Here is a 19,089-nt window from a genome sequence, read left to right as displayed (position 1 = left end):
GTCTTGTTAAATAGCTGAAATTACATGTATCTCTTGGTAGTCATGAATTTATATTCACATCTGGCTAAAATTTTTTATCTCTGCTAAATAGGTTTGTTTCAAATTATTTATGGTTTAAAAAAGCATTTTTAACACTAACATTTGTTGAGGGTGAGTCATGACTTTATTGCCTGCATCTTCTAGCTGTACAGCTGCCAGGGGTAGGGTAGTAAACTTGGAGGATTTTTCTGAGCTCATGTTGCAGTAAAACTCTCGTTTTATTACAAGACCAGGCGTGAATTATTGTCTTTGTTATAAAAACAGGGCAACTGTATACATTAAGAAATAAATTCATAGTTGAGCAAGAGGAGATACGATAGTTTCCAGAGAAAGAAGCACAGGCTCTTAGATGCAAGTCCAGTCTCTTACTGGCGATCTTGAAATTGAATTTCACGCTCAGTCTTTTCATAACAGTTCCCAGACACTCATTACTCTCTCTCTCTTATTCTTGCTCCCTTGAGTCACCTGTTTATACAGCCACTCTTCTGCCAGTGACTGAAGTTTGTCTTAAGAAGGCTGATATATCATCAATACTAACCTTGGTGTTCCAAGGTAAGGATTTTGTGTAGCAAGCACCAGAGAGAGGACCTACATGTGGTATCTGTAATTTCATTGTAGTATTAATGCATAGTTGGCTGTGTGTAAACCAAAGCTTCTCTCTGGTGAACAAAAAAAGCATCAGTGCTATTCATTTACTCAGTGCAATGAATTTACCTATTTACTTGTGGCAGTAGTTGGACACCTTCCTTGCATTTGATAGAAGACAATGATAGAACTACAGTCAGGATCCTTGTATCTCAAAGTAAATATCCCTGTACAAAGGATTGCTTCAGTTGTTTTGTTTCCCTCCATGGTATGTAAAGGACTGGGAATGGATTACAAAACCCAAAGTCTTAGGTATGTTAGATTGATGGTTTTTTATCTCTTGCTGTAACAGAGAGATACAAATCAGAAAATTGATCAGGAGACAGAGACAGTGGTTGTCCAGATATCTCCTAGTTAGTGATTTTATGATGTAACTAATTAGATGATAAAAGATGAATAAAATTATTCAAAATAGTCTTACAGACCTCAGATGAGTCTCATGAAGGTTTTTCTTCTTCCTTAGAAGTTAGGTGATAAAGTTAAATGGATTAGCTGAGAGATTTGCCCTCTGAAGTATATTTGCAATATATATCCATGAAGTATAGAGAAAAAAACATTTAATTGTTAAAAGATCATGGGGTTTTATACCCTTTGGCTTTGCATTTTATTTATTCTATACATCCTTAATGGAATTAAAGGGTATTTTAGTTGTGGCCTTTATGATGCCCCATTGTGGCTACACCAAATGGAAATGTAAGACATACTTCTGACACTTGGCTCCAGGAGGTTTGCTTTCCAGTACGTCCTGTTAGGCTCTAAATCACACATCTTGTTCCTGATAACTTAAGATTTAGTTGAGTGATATTCTCTGGCCAGAATGAAATCAAGCCAGACTGGATCTTTCATAGCCTTACCACCTAAGCTGCTTCCTGTATGCTTTAACTAGTGAGTATAATACCTGTTTATGCACGTGCCTAACATATTTGCTAGGTCATAAAAAGTTATGTCTTAATAATGAATAACAGAAGAAAGAATTGTTAGCAAAAGACAGAATGGATGACACTGGGGGACACCTATTCCAACCCACCTATGCACAGCAGAGTCAAGCAGAGCAGGTTGTTTAGGACCACTGGAAGAGTCTGGCTCCATCTTCTTTACTCCTCCCAAAAGACCCTAAGATTCTCCCTGAGCCTTTTCTTCTTCACGGTAAACAACCCAGGCTCACTCAGCCTCTCCTTGTATGATAGATGTTGCAGTTCCTAATTATCTTCACATCTCACAAGTGGAATTGCTCCAGTACATCCCTATTTTTCTTGTACTCAGGAGGCTGGAGCTGGACCCAGCACTCTAGATGTGGCCTTAGTAGCAGAACAAAGCAGAAATATCACTTCCCTGAGGCCCTAGTGAAAGCCTTCCTAAATGCAGCCCAGGATGCTGTTGTCCTTCTTTGTCACAAGCACATGTTTCTGGCTCATGTTCAGCTTGTTGTCCACCAGGACCCCTGAGCTCTTTTCTGCAAAGCTACTTCCCAGACTGTCTCCCTGAAGCGTGCAATGGTGCCTGGGGTTATTCCTCACCAGAGGTAGGATTTGGCATTGCACAGAGTTGATAATTTGGGAAGATTTAGTATTTATTTTTAATTTTTCTTTCTGTAAATTAACATTTGATCTGAAATAGTTTCACTACAAAAATGGTAAAATAGAACTTTCAGACAGTTTTAGAGTACCAGCAAGGGCAGTAATGAGAATTCTTATTGTTCTTTTTCCTTCTGAACATCTTTTTGGGGCAAATCCCACCATCCTACCCCAAATATCAACAAGTGGACTAAAGCATTCTTTGCAGAACTGCTCATCACGTTTAGGAATTACTCCTATTTATGGGATGTATATCATGTGTTATGTATGCAGGAGTAGTGTAATTGAAATATTTCTAATCCTTCTCTGCTTGTGTGGTTTCCAAGACAAACATTGCCAACGCTTTTTTGGCACTTGTAGGTTTTTGTTGGCTTTGTGACTAAGCTCCTTATGTTTTTGCATTCTTTTGGCTCTCTACTTGGTCAGTAAGACTCCTTAGGTAAATGGCAGTGAATGTCTACAATAAACAGGAATTAATAAGAAAAAAAAAAAAAAAGGGATCTGGACTATTCATGTTGGTGGTTAAAAAAGTAATTTTTAGAACAACTAGTGGTTTGGTTGATGTATCTTTTAGGAAATACACTGTTGCTCTTCATGGAGTAGCAGAAAACTTAAGTGGTGTCTTTCCTCATTCTTGGTAAAAGAATTAGGAAGAGGGTCTGAGAACTGTTTGGGAATGTTTCTAAGAATTAAGTGTGCTTTGTGAAATTTTTAAGTCAAAATTTATCTATTCAGATTTGAACCACCAAAAGAAGTGATTCAAATGCATAGGAGGTGAAGATTATCAAAATAACAGAAGGTTATACAAAATATTTGAAAGTTTAAGTAGAATTTTAGGAGCCTGGTTTTAAAAGCCCACGTTGCAAACCACAGCCCATATTTCTTCCTGTTTTCAAAATGTTTAACTAAGCATGTTGTGATTTTTTTCATTATCAGAAGGAAATGGTAAAGAAATTTTGTGAAATGATTCTGTTTCTAAGTATGTTATTGGAGTTGGATTGTATGGTCTCAAAGAATGATTAAATAACTTGGTTACATTGGAAACATCACCAGGAGAATGCAAACTTCATTCTAGATATAAGTGGGCAATTGTTCGTTGAGCCACTTGGTGAAGGTGTCCTTAATAATGACAGAAGAAGCAAAAGCCTTTCCAATGTTCCCAGTGCACAGAGAGTTGCTTTATTGAACTAATTTTTTTCTCACACAGGTTTTTGTATTTTTATTTGGAGCTACTTAAGTATTTCTTTACACCCCTTGAAAATAAGTGTTAATTCCCTATGGAGCTGGAGTTCAGAAGTAGTTGTGCATGCTGTCTTCTGCTGATGTGGTGATATATGTTTCCTTTTGATGTCTGCTTCTCACTAGAAACTCTCTTTCTTTTGCCCCAGTAATTTTTTCTCAGTGATTAAAAAAAGGCAATAGTAGACTTGAGGCTCAGGAATTTGCCATGAGACATGCAGGCCATCCTCTGAGGTGCATGATCCCTGTGTTTGTATTTACTGCAGTGCTGCATATGATGCCATCCTTGACAGAAATGTGGCCATTAAGAAGCTCAGCAGACCATTTCAGAACCAAACTCATGCCAAGCGAGCTTACAGAGAGCTGGTCCTCATGAAGTGTGTGAATCATAAAAATGTAAGTTTTCAGTTAGTGGGAGAAGTGCTATGTTTATTGGTTTGTTAGAAAGAAAATTGGGGTTTGGGTGCCTATTTAAAACCAAGGAAATGGAAAGTAAATTATAAGGGCTACAGGCCTATGTGAGAGAGTATGTTTATGCCAAACAGGACTGCTGCTACTAGGGTTAGGGTCATAGGAGGGGAGAGAGCAGATTGCATTCTTGTCAAGTCCTTGTCCAGAACATGTGGTTGCTGGAAACGTGGATCCATCCTTTTGCCACTGGGATTCGTGACTCAAAAGCAGTGTCTTCTGAGTTGGAGTACCCATGCACAAGCATTACTTCTTGAATGGGACTTCATCTGCGACCTGGTTGTACAGATTCATTGTATACATTGTGAAAGCCTCATCCCTGGAAGTGTTCAAGGGCAGGTTGGATGGGGCTTGGAGCAACCTGGGCTGGTCAGAGGTGTCCCTGCCCATGCAGGGGGACTGGAACTAGATGATCTTTAAAGTCCCTTCCAACCCAAACCATTCTGTGATGCTATGAAGATGAGAGGTCATCATGGTGAAGGTTGCTGCAAAACTGCTGAAGAAAGCTAAGAAGAAGATTAAGACTTGTTGGCTATAGTGTCCTCTGCTCTGCTTCTGGGCATTGGCTTGTCCTTATGTGTGTGTGTGTATGAGCCCTCAGAGGAACCAGGGCCATGTCAGACAGATGGAAGGTCTTCTGTTTGTTTTTAGTAAGGTGGTTCTTGATTATTTGTCCCCTCCATATTAGCATTCTTCATATATAAGAAATGCATCACATCTCTTAATCCTTTTGTCTTACTTTGCTTTTCAGATCATCAGTTTATTAAACGTCTTCACACCACAGAAATCTCTGGAGGAGTTCCAGGATGTGTAAGTAATACAGGCAGTAATTAAACGAAGGCTTTAGAGATGTATGGGACAGTATAGTGTACCTTGAACACAGTAACTCAGCAAAATGCAAATGTTATAAGCCCCTCTAAAATAGATAATGTGTAGTCTACACTCTGGCTTTTGTTGCTTAGCAGGTGCCAAATACCAGATATCCTAAGTGCTATAATAGTGTGCAGAGCCTGCTGCTGATTGTTCTTGAGAGGGTAAGCATGCTTGCAGGGGTATAAGTAGTTAAAAGGGTCTGCTTTTGTGTTATTAGGGTCTGTCTGCTTGGGGAAAAAAGGGTCTGCTTTTGTGTTAGTACTTTGCTTGGGAAATGATGGTTGTTTGCCACTTCATTCTGAAATAGTCTCCCATAGTGGAGACTGATGTGAAACCTTTCCTCATTACATATTTGTTTCAATATAAGATTTGAGAGCCTGAAATGATTTTGCTGTGGAACAAGGGCTGGGTGTGAAGGACAACTAGCATCTCTGCTGGACATTGCCCTGTTGCACAAGCACTGATGTGTGTACTATGAACCTGCCCTGAGTGAAATTTTAAATATTCTGTGGTTTATCTTCCAGTCTTTCCCATATTCTGTGTCCATCCTATGGAAATGTGTTCCCATTCTGTACTCATACATATCAGTAGTGATAGCAGAGAGACAGTAATGGCTGAAGTCAGGCAGCTGCTGTTCTGGTTGGAATGTATGGAATGAAGAATATGGAATTTCCTCATAATACTGTTACTGCAGACTTGTGCAGAGCAGAGGAGGTAGCTAGTGCTGGAGAGATGACAAGGTATACAGCTCACATGGAAATGGAGAGCTAGTGTTTTCCTCAAGGTTTGAGAGTGCTTTAATGTAATTTTAGCAGTGGAGTCACCATCCCTAGAGGTGTTAAAAAAATGTGCAGAGGTGGCACTTTGGCACATGGTTTAGTTGGCATGGTGCTGTTGGGCTGATGGTTGGACTTGATGATCTTAGAGGTCTTTTCCAACCTTAAAATGATGCTGTGATTACAGTTACGGATCAGCTGTTCCTGTGAGATGTCTCATAAGAAAAGAGCTGACATGTTTAACATTTTAAGTTACTTCTGGAGGGGGACTAGATTGAGGTTGTCAGTGAAACTTACTTATCAGAAGCACAAGACCAATTAGTCATAATGAGAATTGTGCTAAGTCATGCAATCTTAGGAGGATTTTTGGAGACATTTTGCATGGGGATGCATATTTTAGCCTCTACTGCTCTCTGATTCCTGCATGTCCTGTGGTAGCCATTCCTTATAATGGTCAAAGGCCAAGCAGTCGTGTCATTTGGTGCTTGTGGCTCTTCTGTTTTCTTCATGTTTCAGTGTTGTGGTGCCTGTTTGCCCATGCAGGGTACAGTCTCTGTCATGGAGAAGCACCATCAATCCACCTGTTTTGCTGGGATACTAAGGAATGGTGTATCTGCAGCAACACAGTGCAGTGAGAAACGAGCACCAAAATGGTGATGTCATGATTGTGCCAATTCCTCAGCTGTGTTTCTCCCAGTTATCAGAAGCAAAGTGAATTTTGAAGACAGAAAAGGCATTTTTGGGGTGATGCTGTGGTTCCTCTCTTGCACAGACAATAACCCTCTGACTCTGCTTTTCCATTCAGCTACCTGGTAATGGAGTTAATGGATGCCAATCTGTGCCAGGTCATTCAGATGGAGCTAGACCATGAGCGGATGTCCTACCTACTGTACCAAATGCTCTGTGGTATCAAGCATCTTCACTCTGCAGGAATTATTCATAGGGTAAGGGGCCTTTGGTTGGAAACTTAAGGCAACACAATCATGAAGACTTTAGAAACAACTTGAGTTTCTTGTGTACTGTGGATCAACTATCTCCCAGCTAAATGGCTTACCAGAGCAGCTTCATGCTTATGGTAGGAATGTGAGTATTTGTGGACTTAATCAGAAAAAAAAAGTAATTTGATTATTAAAAATAAATAATAAATAATAAACATTGTTATGATCTCTGAAACATGTAGATAAATGTTCTTTTTCCTGAAAATGCAGCTACATCTACCACATGTGACATTCAGACACTTGGAATTGATGTTGTAGTGTGGTCCAAGTATTGCTTGATCAGGATCTGCAGAGGTTGGGGCATATGGAATTGGCATGTGCCATAATTTGTGTGATCTAAAACAAATTAAAAGACTGCCAAGTCTTCATTAAATACATCCTCTCACTTTGCTTTCCCACATCAAGAGTGCTGTGTCTGGTAAGGATGTGGTACCTGTGGATGCCACAGGTGTCACTACCAGGGTCACAGCAGTAAAAGCCATCTATACTCAAAACAGTAATATTAATCCTAGCTTCTTGACCTGCTAAATGCAGTTAATTGAACACCAGTAGGCTTCTGCATCCAGCTAAAGCCCCACAATATCTCAGGTTAGAACATCTTCCAGAAGTGTTTGCTGGAGAAACAACTGCAAGGTTTTGCTGTGTAGTAAGTATTTCTGGTAGTAATTGTGTTAGAAGAGTGAAAGAGTATTTGAAGGGTGACCTAAAATATCAGTCTATATCACAGTTGTTCCTAACTTTATGAAGGACAGTCATACGTCTTTTCACTGTCTTTTGCAGGATTTAAAACCAAGTAATATTGTGGTAAAATCTGACTGCACATTGAAGATTTTGGATTTTGGACTGGCCAGGACTGCAGGCACCAGCTTCATGATGACTCCATACGTGGTGACACGTTACTACAGAGCACCAGAGGTCATCTTGGGAATGGGCTACAAGGAGAATGGTAGGGCTGCATTTCCATAGCAAGCACAGTGTGATCTGAGGTGCAAGGTTTGCCTCTATGATTGTACAATTGGGGCACCAGAGAGAGGAAAAAGAAAACAGGAGAAACAACATCTTGAGTTTAAAAGGCAGGTTGTTTAGAATAGTTTCTCACTGTTGCACACTGCAGCTACAGAGTGCATTTGGGCTGCAATGCTGGTGAATTTATCAGAGTGGGATTGCAGAGTATTGATAAACTCGTTCTTAGTTATGGCTGAATTTAACAAATGCAGTTAGTTCTTTCTGTCCTCAGCTTCTGTGTCTGTGAAGCAGTGTGGAAACCACTGGAATTGCTGAACAAGTGGTGTGTTCTAAATTTGAGTCTGGGTCTCTGAATTGCTTGGGGGAAGAAGTACAAATTGAAATAGGAAATCCTAGGTCTTCCAGAATTTCTCCAAATCCAGAGCCCGATTTTAATTTCAGGAATGGTTTCTGTCTTTATGATAGCTTTAACTGAAGTCTCAGATTTTGCTGACAGGTTTCATCTGGTCAAGATCTAGCTGTAAATTTTGCAGTTTGAGTCTTTTTTTATAGTGGCAAGTAGAGTTGGAGAGAAGAGGAAAAAGCTGAAGCTAAAAAATCATGCATCAAACTTGTATGTAATCTCCCTAGATGTAAATAGGATTTTTCTCTGAACAGTCTCTGAGGGAATCTAGCTACCCAGATTGGTCCCTGGAAAGATTGTGAAAAGCAGGTAGGGGGTGCCTTACTATAGAGGAACAGGTAAGGAAGAATCCACATTTTGCAGGGGACAAAGGGAAAACTTTATAAGTGATACTAATTTTGTGACAAATCTGAGAATTGCATCTGAGTATCAGGTAGATCAGGCAGGAAAAGAGGGGATATAACATGTAATGGAGAACAATCTGCTGTGACTCAGATTCTGCTCTCAAAAACTACCACTTGTCTGTTTGACAAGGAGACTTTTTGATGATAAATAAAGCAAACATCAAAACCAGGAATTTATTAAGAAGTCTCCTGATTCATTTACATTGAAGAAGTTAGCTAACCTGTGGGAAAACTCTTACTGTGGTCTATAAAGGGCAGTGGAAGTGATTCCATGACTTAAGCAAGAACAAAGGCATGCTCACATAACCTCTTCCAAAATTAGCAAGTCTCTGCATGAATTATTTATAATGTTTATGAATTTTCAGTACACATGGTAATACAAAAGTCTAAAAGTAGAGAATTACAATGCCAAGTCTAACTATACAGAATAATTTCTGAAAAAAGACTAATCTTCCTATTTTTTTGCAATTGAAATTTTTGGTAAGTTCAATCAGAAATCTGAACTAGGCTCAGCATAATATAGGTAGTTCCTTCATCAGTATCCAGTGTTCCTTCTATTGGGAAATGAATTATTTTGCTTTTTATTTTTTCTGTCCAAACATTTAGTGTATTATTACCATTGTTATTGTTACTGTCCCTTAAAGGACAGAGAAAGGACTTGGTTTCCACATGATTAAAAGCAAGAAAAGTTAAACACACTTCTCTGATGAAATACACAGCTGGGAAGGTACTAAGAAGCTTTGCCATGTCCAAAGGTCCCTGATCAAATACCCTTTGAAGAAGTCATGGGGAATTCCTTTGACTTCTGGGCAATGAATCTGGCTCAAGATGAATTCTCTTGTCTTGTACAAAGTGAAAATAAAGTAAAGAAAGAAAACAAGATGTTTTAAAATGAAGATCAGCTGTTTGAGGAGCCATTTGGCTTGGAGCCTCTGATCCAGCTCCCAAGGGAGTCAGCAGAAAGGGTTGTTCTTTGCTTCCCTGCTCTGGCCTATGCTGCCACATTACTGAAGCTCCCTTTTTTTTTTTCCTCTTACTATGTACACTGCCTGTATAAGAACTGGTCACTGCTTTCATTTTCTTTCTGCACTTGGTTGGCTAAAGATGCATAATTATCACCAGTTGGCTGCACTTCTGTGGAAGTTGCCAAAACTGTCACTATGAAGAAAACTCTGCCACTGCCTCAGGCATGCTCTTGCTGTCCCGTGCCCCTGGTACCTGTACCCTCCTTCTCCCAAATGGAACATTTCACCTCTCTTTTGTTTTACCAAGAAACCAGTCCTTTCGTTTGTTTCTTTGGTTTGTTTTGCATTGCTTTTGAAGGATAAAAAGGGGGAAGAAAAAGAGGAGAAACTGGTATTGTAGGTCAAACATGACCACAAAATGAGGATTCAAAGCTGAGAAACAATGTCAGGTTTTCAAGCATTTGAAAGCAGTTTTTTCCCCTTCATGTGGACTACATGTCTTTTATTTCTGCGTGTCACTATCCATCTAGCCTTTTTTCTCCTTAAAGGGCAAAGAAAAACCCCACCCAAGTCAAGTAGATAATGCAGCTATGCATATTGCATCTAAAAGCTGAAGGCAGGATCAGGAAGATAAAAAATGCTTATAGTCTTGTTGGTAGGTGTCCTGAGAAGCATTTGTTTAGTGTTTATTTTGAGTCCCTATGCAGTAAAAACCAGAGTCCACTCTCTCACAGAGGTGAGAGAACTCTCCAGTTCTTTTCAGTCAGTAAGTGCAGACAGATGCAGATAGATAGGTACCTATAGACAGGACACAGGTATAGATCCTGAAGCAGGAGTTTTAAATAACCCTTAAGGGATTTATGTATGTGGCCTTTCCTCATGTGAGCAGTTCCATGTATTGCTGCAGAGATACTCAGTCCTGCAGGACAAAGCCTAGACCCTGTCTGACTGCAAGTAGAGATTATTCCATATGATCATTGTCTGGGTTTGGGGTTTTCTTCCTCTTGGTTTTTTTTCTTTAAAAAATTACAAATTTTCACCATTAACTCAGAGTATGCCACAAGTCTGTGCCATTGTTACTTGAGCTTTACTTGCTAGCTGTGGGCTTTTTCCCAAAAATGCTGATTTAAACCTTTTTCCACCATTGTTACTAACTCCTGTTGAGCTGACTGATGCAGCTTTTACTTATTTCCTTATTTCTTTTAGCTTTTGGTGAGACATGAAAAAAAAAACACAAAACAACCCAACAACAAAACCACAAAACAAACTGTACTGTTCTGATCAACCTGCTCTTTTTCCCCTCCTTTAGGAGTGAAATGTCGTAGTTAACTTTGCTTTTTTTCCTCCTTCTTCACTTCCCTGTCTCTGCTGTTCTAGTGGATATATGGTCTGTGGGATGCATTATGGGAGAAATGGTTCGCCACAAAATCCTCTTTCCAGGAAGGGACTGTATCCTTGTGCCATTTGCTGCAGCTTCACCTATTATTTGTTCCTCTGCTTCACCTCATCCCTACTACCATATAATGACTATACCAGGACTGTAAAGATAGAAGCAAAAAGTTGACTTCCCTGGAGGTATGAGTGAATGAAAATAGCTCATTACTGATGTGAACAAAATTGAAAATGATAAACAGAGGCACAGAATTATTTCAGTCAAATAAGTTATTTAACACCTGTAATCATTCCATTTTATGTAATCTTTACGTCAGACTAATAAGCAACATAGAAAACAAGCATAATGATGGCAAATTGGATAGCATTACTTACTCTTCAAAGGATAAGTAAGAAAAAAAGAAAAGAATCCTGACTTGGCCCATCTGGTTCCTGTAAATCTGCTGTTCTGCTTTTATGGTTTGGAAATAGTGACTTCATAACATTTGTGGTGACATCATAATCTTTTGGTTGCTAATGCATCATGGATTTGGATTCATTTCAATGCTGTATGGGCTCAGAGTTGAGCCAATGCAACATGTTTTTCTTTCAAACAAAATGAAGAATTTGACTTGGTCAGTTTGAGGCAGTCATGGTTTCCAAATTGACCTGAAATCATATTCTCTTTATTTAAAAAAGGACTTTACCTGCATGAGGTCTGTGTCTTTAATTTAACTGTATTTCCCTCTCATCTTGTTCTTCTTGTCTTGGGTAATATTATTTTTACCACTTCTAAGGTGGTGAAAGCAATATTAGAAAATGAAAACAAAAGAGGAGGTGTCTACTTAGCCTCTGGTTTATCACGGGCTAAGCCAGACAACCTGGCCATGATGTCTGGGAGGTGTTAAGTAGTGTGTGTTTTGCCCATCAGAATGAAATGCAGCATCATCACGTTTTCCATTTTCAGAAGCAAATAGGCATATGGTTTTCAGCAGGTTGGTAGAAAGACACCGTAAAAATCTGGCATTAGCAGTTGGTGTGGAGAAAACACAGCTTTTACAGACATGTAGTCATGGAAGTGATTATTTTTCCTTGCTGGCTCTTGGGTGATTGCTGTGGTTTTTGTCAGAGTTAGGTCTTGCCTGTCCTATTTTCATAGCTCTGTCAGCTTTCACTGAAAATGGAGCTCTGCCTGGTAGCCAGGTGAAGATGCAGTTATACTTTACTACCAGGTAGATGGGGAAACTGCAGGTACCTCCTGTTTCCTGAGGAGGAAACAGCAACATAGTATGAAATTCCAGTCTTATAGAAATAAGGAATGGAAAGTTGCTGGATGCAAAACACAACAATGAAGTAAAAATGGTGGGGTTTATCCTCTGAGATGTCACTTTTCCTGCAACATGTGGAGCAGGCTGCACACCCACCTTCTGTTGTTACCTGAACATGCAAAGCTGCAGAGCAACTCCCAGCATCCAGGAACCTGGAAATCAGTGGGGTGGTTTTACTGTGTTTCATTGGTAACAACCTGTCAGAAACACCATCGTAGCTCTTCCTCCAAATACTGTCTTCTTTTTTATTTTAAGTGTATGAAGAAAAGCTAAATGATTTATCATATTCTTGAGGTTCAGCTGAAAATATTGAGGATATTTCCATATAATCTAGTTGGAGGGAAGTCTGATTGAGTTTTTAGTTTATAAGCAAATAGAATACAGAAAAAAAAGGCTATTTGAGTACAAAAGTGTAGCACCGTGGTTAGCAGGTTGCTGTCCTTTTTCAACAACAAATGACATTTAAGAGTCATGTTCTCCTGGCTAGTTCCAGAAAAAAAAAAAAAGCTATATGATTTAAACAACATAGCTTTTAAGAAAATCATTCAAACATGAGAATTAATTTGTTTCTGTCTTGCTGTGACAAACAATCTGATACAACAGTGTCTTATGCAGGGATAACAACATAATATTTTTTAAATACCTTTTAGCATTTCAGTATCAGTTAAAAATAAAACTGAAATTTTAAGCACTGCAGAAGGCATTGTGTAAGCTGTGGGATGGTCCTTCTTTTTAAATCATTGCAAATCTCATACCCCAAAATGCAGTGTATGTGATCCAGGTCACACCTGCTGTCACATCTTAATGGTGCGTTTCTTCAGGTGAGATGGAAGTCTCTTTCTTTTTAAAAAAAATACCCAAACATTTAAAAAAAGAAAAAATGGACTCTCTACTTTCATTTCCAAGTCAATGCTTATTTATTTACCAGTTTGACCCCATAAATAAAAGTTTTCCGTGTTAGAAAGACTGGTCTGTTATGGGTCCTTAATATTTCCCCTCCTTCTGTGGCTGTTAGTGAAGAGATCTAGTTTCCTTCCTAGAGCTGGAGCATTTCTGCACCTACAGGTAAATTTCACAACCAACATCACAGTAAAACTTTTCTTGGGGTACTTTGGGCCTTCCAGCAGTGGCTTTTCTACTTGAAAGAGTCAAGTATGTATAGAAAATAAAAATTTCAGTGCTTTTCAGTATTCAAAAGAATGTCTACTGTGGGCACTTGATATCAAATATAAGGAGCTTGCTCATTTCTAGCCTGGAGTAAGAACATTCATGTATGACACAGTAAAAAATTTCACAGCTACTGCCAAGTTTTATGGAAAGAAAAATTCATAAAAGTTTATCTTGACTAAACCGTTACACTTAGTAGTTACCACTGCACTTACGTGCTGGTGATGTTAAATGACATTTCTTTTTTAAAGTCTTCATGGAAATTAAAACAGGGACATTAATTTCAGATCATCTCATCCACATAAATAAGGAGCTATCTCTAAGTTACTCTAATAAAGTTCTTTGTGTAGACTCCACGTAGCAGTAAATGATAACTGTCCCAGGTGGTACAGATGGAAGTTTTGTGTTTTCCTAAAAGATGTATGCTTCTCAACTTTATTAAAATGCCCTCTGGACATGTTTTCAGTTAGTTGCTATTTCTATTAGCAAAAACCCAAACAGTACTTAAAAATGATGGCTCTAGGAGTGTTGCTGAGGTATTTAATCTAACTGACACTTGCAATGCAGCAGGGCTGGAGGATTGGTCCATTCAAGTGGTTTCAGTTTGTGATGAGCCAGATGGTTTCAGAAAAATAAGAACACCCTCCAAGCTACTGGACAGTACCAAATAGAATTGCATAGCAGGTGCCTTTGTTCCTTGTTAGTGACCTAAAGCAGACATTTCAAAATACTGTCAGGGAGACTTCTTTGTCAGAAGTGAGACCCTCATGAGAAGAAATCCAGTTTTCAGATGGATTTACAGACCAAAATATTCATGGCAAGTTCTGATAAGCTTCTGAGCTTCTCTCTCAGTATTTCTTTCATGGTTATTCCACTCTTGTCTCAGTTAAATCAGGAAGAGTGTGGGTAACTAAAAACTGCCCTGACTCTTGGATCCCACTGGAAATATGCTGGAAGACTCCAGGACTTTCCCCAAAGCTGTGTTGAGCCAGAGCTCAACACAGGATTGGAAATACATTTCTGTGTATTTTTTTTTAAGAGAAGGGAAAACTTTAAATGGTCAGAATGCTTTCAAGTGAGACAGATGTATTAGGATCTGAGCTGCTGAGGCCACAGTAATGTCCCACAGACACACATGACTTAGTGGGGAAATAAAGCAATTGAAGAGCATTTATTTTCAGTTCTGGGAAGTCCTTCAGCAGATCAAGAGGAAACAGTGATTTAGTCATAGAAACATATTGTGATAACACCCAAGTGTCTTAAGCTTGGGTAGGCCTGGATTACAGTGGTGAGTGGGGAAAACAGAATTCCTACTGCAAATAGCTTTGAGTCTATGACAGTCAAAAGAGAAAATACCATTAAGATAGCAAGGGAGAAAAAATCCATACTCATTCTATGTAGCTATGAGCATCCAAAATGGATTGTAAAGAGAAGTTAATGTTTTCTGTGGCCAGATATTAAAAAATTCTGTTGTTCACCAACTGTCTTGGAGAATGGTGGATTAGGAGACAGAATACTTTGAGTATTCTATTTTATTATCCCAGGAATTCATATGGAAAAATTCGCTTGCCTTAGAGAAAATTTTTGAGATTGAGAAAGTCTTTCAGGAAAAGATGTTGCCTTTCCACCATGCTTTACCAGAATTTGTCTTTGCATTTGAAATATGATCTGCATTATTAGTGGGTATAATGCTAGTGTTTTGAGTGGATGTTGAGGGTTTTCTTAAACTTCAGTATAATAAAACACCTGCACTTTTGTTGAATGCAGTCCCTTGTTTTCCATGTTCCCAGTTGTGTTTTTTTAAAGCTTGTTTTGTCTTTATTTAGAAAATCAAAAACAAACCCAACAATTAGCATCAGGATTATTTAAAAGGGACCTTTAAGAATGGCTGGGCTGGTTTTCCAGGTTGGATCAGCTGGTTTGCATTAGCCTGCTGTTTAAGTGTCTGTTAGCTGTGATGGCATTTGATGACTATGTTTGGATTTTGTTCAGCTGGATGATTCCTCCCTGGGTATAAGATATTTGGGTTTGGACTCTTTTTTCTGAGGATATAGCAAGATTTTGCATTATGATGATTTTATTGGGAGCAAGGAGATTTCAGTGTAGCTGTGAAGACAATTTGGCTGTTGCCATTTCTTTTTTAAATTTATATATGTATACTCTTGATACATATATGTATACACTTGATAGTGCATTTTGGACTTGGTGTAAGGACCCCCATGCTGCCTGAGATCAGTGTGGTGTTTGGAGTGGATCCCAGCTGCTACAATGAAGACATTCCATTGCTCTTTTCCCAAAACTCACCTAAAAGATTTTCAGCATGTGTCTGAACATGCTGAGGTTAAATATGTGCTACATCTACTGCTGCCTTATGTGGCTTTCAGCCAAAGCAAGTTAATTGCCCTTTCAGACACTTATGAAAATTAGAAGGTCTCAAAGATCTTTCCCCCTACCTTTCTATGCCATTAATCAGGTTTTCCTTGATAGTGTCTGTACTTGAGCTGAGTTTTCACAGGTACAGTTCACAGGTACAAGCAGAGAACTGGGCACTTGTAGACAAAACAGATAGTATTTAAGTGTTTTTTGTCAACAGCACCTAAGTGTTCGGTCAGGACCAAAGTAGAGGGCTGGAACACACTCAGAATCATATACAATTTGTCAGGCATGAAAATACGTAAGTGTACTTAAATGATATGCTAATCTGTTTATTGTAGCAGGAGAGATTAGCTGTGGGATGCCTGCTGGAAGAAGTAAAACAAGGGTACCCAAATACTCTTAGAGACCTGGGAAGAGAAACTTCAAGGTCTGAAGGTAGAAACTGCAGGATGTGCAAAACATGTTTTAAATGTTACTGCCTGATATCTGCAGTGTAGTGTGTTTCACATTGCTTGGCAAGGTTCTTCATAAGTCTCTTACTTTTATATAGTTATATGCAAAAGGAAATGGGAGACAGGGAAGGGCATGAGTCATTCCTCATGCCTCCTCTCATTCTTGAGCTTGCATCTTGGGATTCCCATGGCCTTTTCTTAGTATACACATGCTTGTTAATATCCTGTGACATCCTGTCCAAACTCTCTTCAAGCTCTGCTGTTCTCAAAGGGACAGTGGAACTCTAGTTTCCAAGAAGAATCAATAGTTTTTCAACAGTTCTTTGACACTGCAAACTAAGACCCAACCTCTGAGGAAGAGGAGATTTGGATGTGATGTGTACCTCTTTCTGCATTTTCCAGGTGGGCCTGGGTGCTCTGCCTGTCTACTGCAGATCAGTTCTGTTCATGCCAAATGAAGGTGACATCAGCTAGTCTGAATCCCAGAGAGTGACAGCTTAGCTGTGTCATAAAGAGGCATGATGCATATCAGTTTGACACTTGCAAGAGGTTTAAAAAAAAGAAGAGACAAATTAGTACATTACTTTGAATAATCACGTGTAAACTTGTGGCAGCTCCCTCTTGGTTCCTTCTAGAATCGTTCAGGAGAGAAGCTGTTGGCAGCTTCAGTTGCAGGTAGTCAATTAGAAGTCATTAATACAGTGTTCAAACACTTTGGAACCCTGATTACTAAGAAAAGGTTTTAATAATATCATGTGGAAAGTGATATTTGAATTAGGAAAGGCTTTCTCAAGAAATCTTAGTGGATTGAGCTGATACTATACTGCGTACTTCTTAAAACATACTGAAATCCATACATATGGTAAATTCAGGCAGGAAAGGAAGCCTTTTGGTCTTCCAGCAAGATCCTGAGATTGGAATGTCACAAAATGGGGAGTTTGCCATGGTTTAGACAGAATGGAGGGAGAGGGAGGGAAGGGCTTGGTGGATTTGGGAGGCTTTTAATCTTTTTCAAGCATTTGAGCCATCTTGAAAATTGTCATTAGCAGTGCTGTGCACACAGACTTTCTTTGGTGTTGGCAGACTGAACCCTTTGTAGCTGTGCCATGTGAAGCTTGTGGGGGAAAAAAAAAGCAGCTTCACCCATGTGTTACCAAGAATTATCAAGTATTTTTATAAACTATGTCCTTTTTGATTGCATAGAAATAACAGATAAACATGTAAAAACAGGTAAAGCTGTATAAACAAGGTAGCGTCCAATACAGCCTGCTGCATTTTTTTCTTCCTGAAAATTCAAGTAAGAGCCTAGAAATGGTTCTTCAGAGCTGACCTCAGTGTAGAGGTGCAGGAGCACTCAACAACAGAGATGGAGGTAAAGGGAGGTCCTACTCCATGAGGTTTCTTTCCATTTTAGGAGGATATGGAGATCCAAGATCACTGTGTTTTGACAGGCACACTCAGCCACCTTGAGATTTTACTAGTTTGCCCCTCAGCCATTGGGAGGCAGCATTGTGTGCTAAATATTTTGGACTACAGTTACACAAATAAAATCAGGTATCAATATTTGCTTCATAAATACATCTATCTGTCTACATCTGTAGTCTTCCCAAGTCAGTTTTGAGGACATGAAAATTACTTTTCAGCTTTCAGAGGGGCAATTTCTGCACCACTAAACCAGGAGCTTTTATGAATGTGAATGATTGGCATTTTCACACTCTGGGCAGAGAGATTAAGTGTGAACTTATCCATAAGGTTGGGAAAGATAGCAAAGCTCATTCAGCTGAGCCTGTATCTCTGGTTTCCAAAGTTTCCTGTGGCATGCATTTCATGAATTTTTATTTGAATGTCATTATTTTAATTGAATGCAAACAGGAGCTGTCTGAGTGCAGGTCTGAAGAGCCACCTTAGTAGGAGTTTTAGCAAGGGCAGTTGCAGATTTTCATTATGGGCTCCCTTTCATTGTGTTTTGTCTAGTCCCAGAGAACCTGCAGTTTGGCAAGAGGAGAATGAGGGCCATTACAGAGGAATGAGGGAGGCAACTATGGTATCAGAATGACATCCATGCTTTTTCCAATTCATCCAGCATGGTAGGAGCAGCCAAGTTAGAGGGAGGTGTCCATGGAAGATTACTTTGGATTCTTTTCTTATAGGAACATCTTTTTATAGTTCCATAATTCCTGATGCTTTTGCACTGTTGCTGAAGGAATCTGACAGCTGGAAGGATGGGCAATCACTCATTTGGAAATAAGTTAGACTAAAGCACAAAGAGGAATAGGTGTCTTAATAATGTTCTTCCATCTCATCTCTCCCTTCTCACCATCTCTTCTGATCACCTTCCCTGTGAAGTGGCAGCCAGATCAGGCTGCTTCCCCAGGACACAGGAAACTCTGGGGGGTGGGATTCCTGCTGGTGTGCAACAGAGCTAAGGGGGAATGGGTTAAAACTGGAAGAGGGGAGATTTAGATTAGACATTAGGAGGAAATTCTTCACTCCGAGGGTGGTGAGACCCTGGCCCAGGTTGCCCAGGGAAGCTGTGAATGCCCAATCCCTGGAAGTGTTGAAGGGCAGGTTGGATGGGGCTTGGAGCAACCTGGTCTGCTGGGAGGTGTCCCTGCCCATGCAGGGGGTTGGAACCTGATGGTCTTTAAGGTCCCTTCCAACCCAAACTATTTTATGATTCTGTTCAAGATCTTACGGAGATTGTGGAGGTTCCTGTGGAGGCAAGATTGATTCCTCAAATGTTTTGCAAGACAGCCCTGACTCAAATCACTGCAGAAGGTATTTCTGCACTATTTGTCATGGAATCAGAACCAGGAGGTGGCCCAGAGGTTAAGATTTGCTGTATGAGCAAAGTATTTCCTTTGTTGAGCAAAATGCTTTTGGTTTGTGGTAGACATTTTATTCAAGGTGGCCATGTCAGAAAGACATTTGGTGTCCCTGGAAATCTTACTCATATTTTGAAGTAGATATACACACTCAGGAATGCATTTCATAATGCTCCGTGCAATAATCTGGCTTGTAGAGATTTTAAACAAATTAAAAATC

General features: G+C 39.5%; 1 protein-coding gene across 3 annotated transcripts in view; it reads left to right on the top strand.

Annotated features, from left to right (window-relative positions):
• The window catches only part of MAPK10 (mitogen-activated protein kinase 10), a 55,419-nt gene that overhangs the window by 11,325 nt on the left and 25,005 nt on the right, over positions 1-19,089 (top strand). For 2 of the 3 annotated variants that reach the window (XM_009993619.1, XM_009993627.1), the window contains exons 2-6: positions 3,764-3,893; positions 4,717-4,775; positions 6,420-6,558; positions 7,393-7,558; positions 10,728-10,799. In XM_009993619.1, coding sequence (XP_009991921.1) covers positions 3,764-3,893; positions 4,717-4,775; positions 6,420-6,558; positions 7,393-7,558; positions 10,728-10,799 — 566 coding nt within the window. The remainder of the gene's footprint in view (positions 1-3,763; positions 3,894-4,716; positions 4,776-6,419; positions 6,559-7,392; positions 7,559-10,727; positions 10,800-19,089) is intronic. The other variant, XM_009993636.1, reaches the window with a different exon arrangement.

Source organism: Chaetura pelagica, unplaced genomic scaffold, assembly GCF_000747805.2.
Source record: "Chaetura pelagica isolate M959 unplaced genomic scaffold, ChaPel_1.0 scaffold210, whole genome shotgun sequence".
In the NCBI taxonomy this organism is placed as follows: Eukaryota; Metazoa; Chordata; class Aves; order Apodiformes; family Apodidae; genus Chaetura; species Chaetura pelagica.
This window is presented reverse-complemented; position numbering and strand designations above follow the sequence as displayed.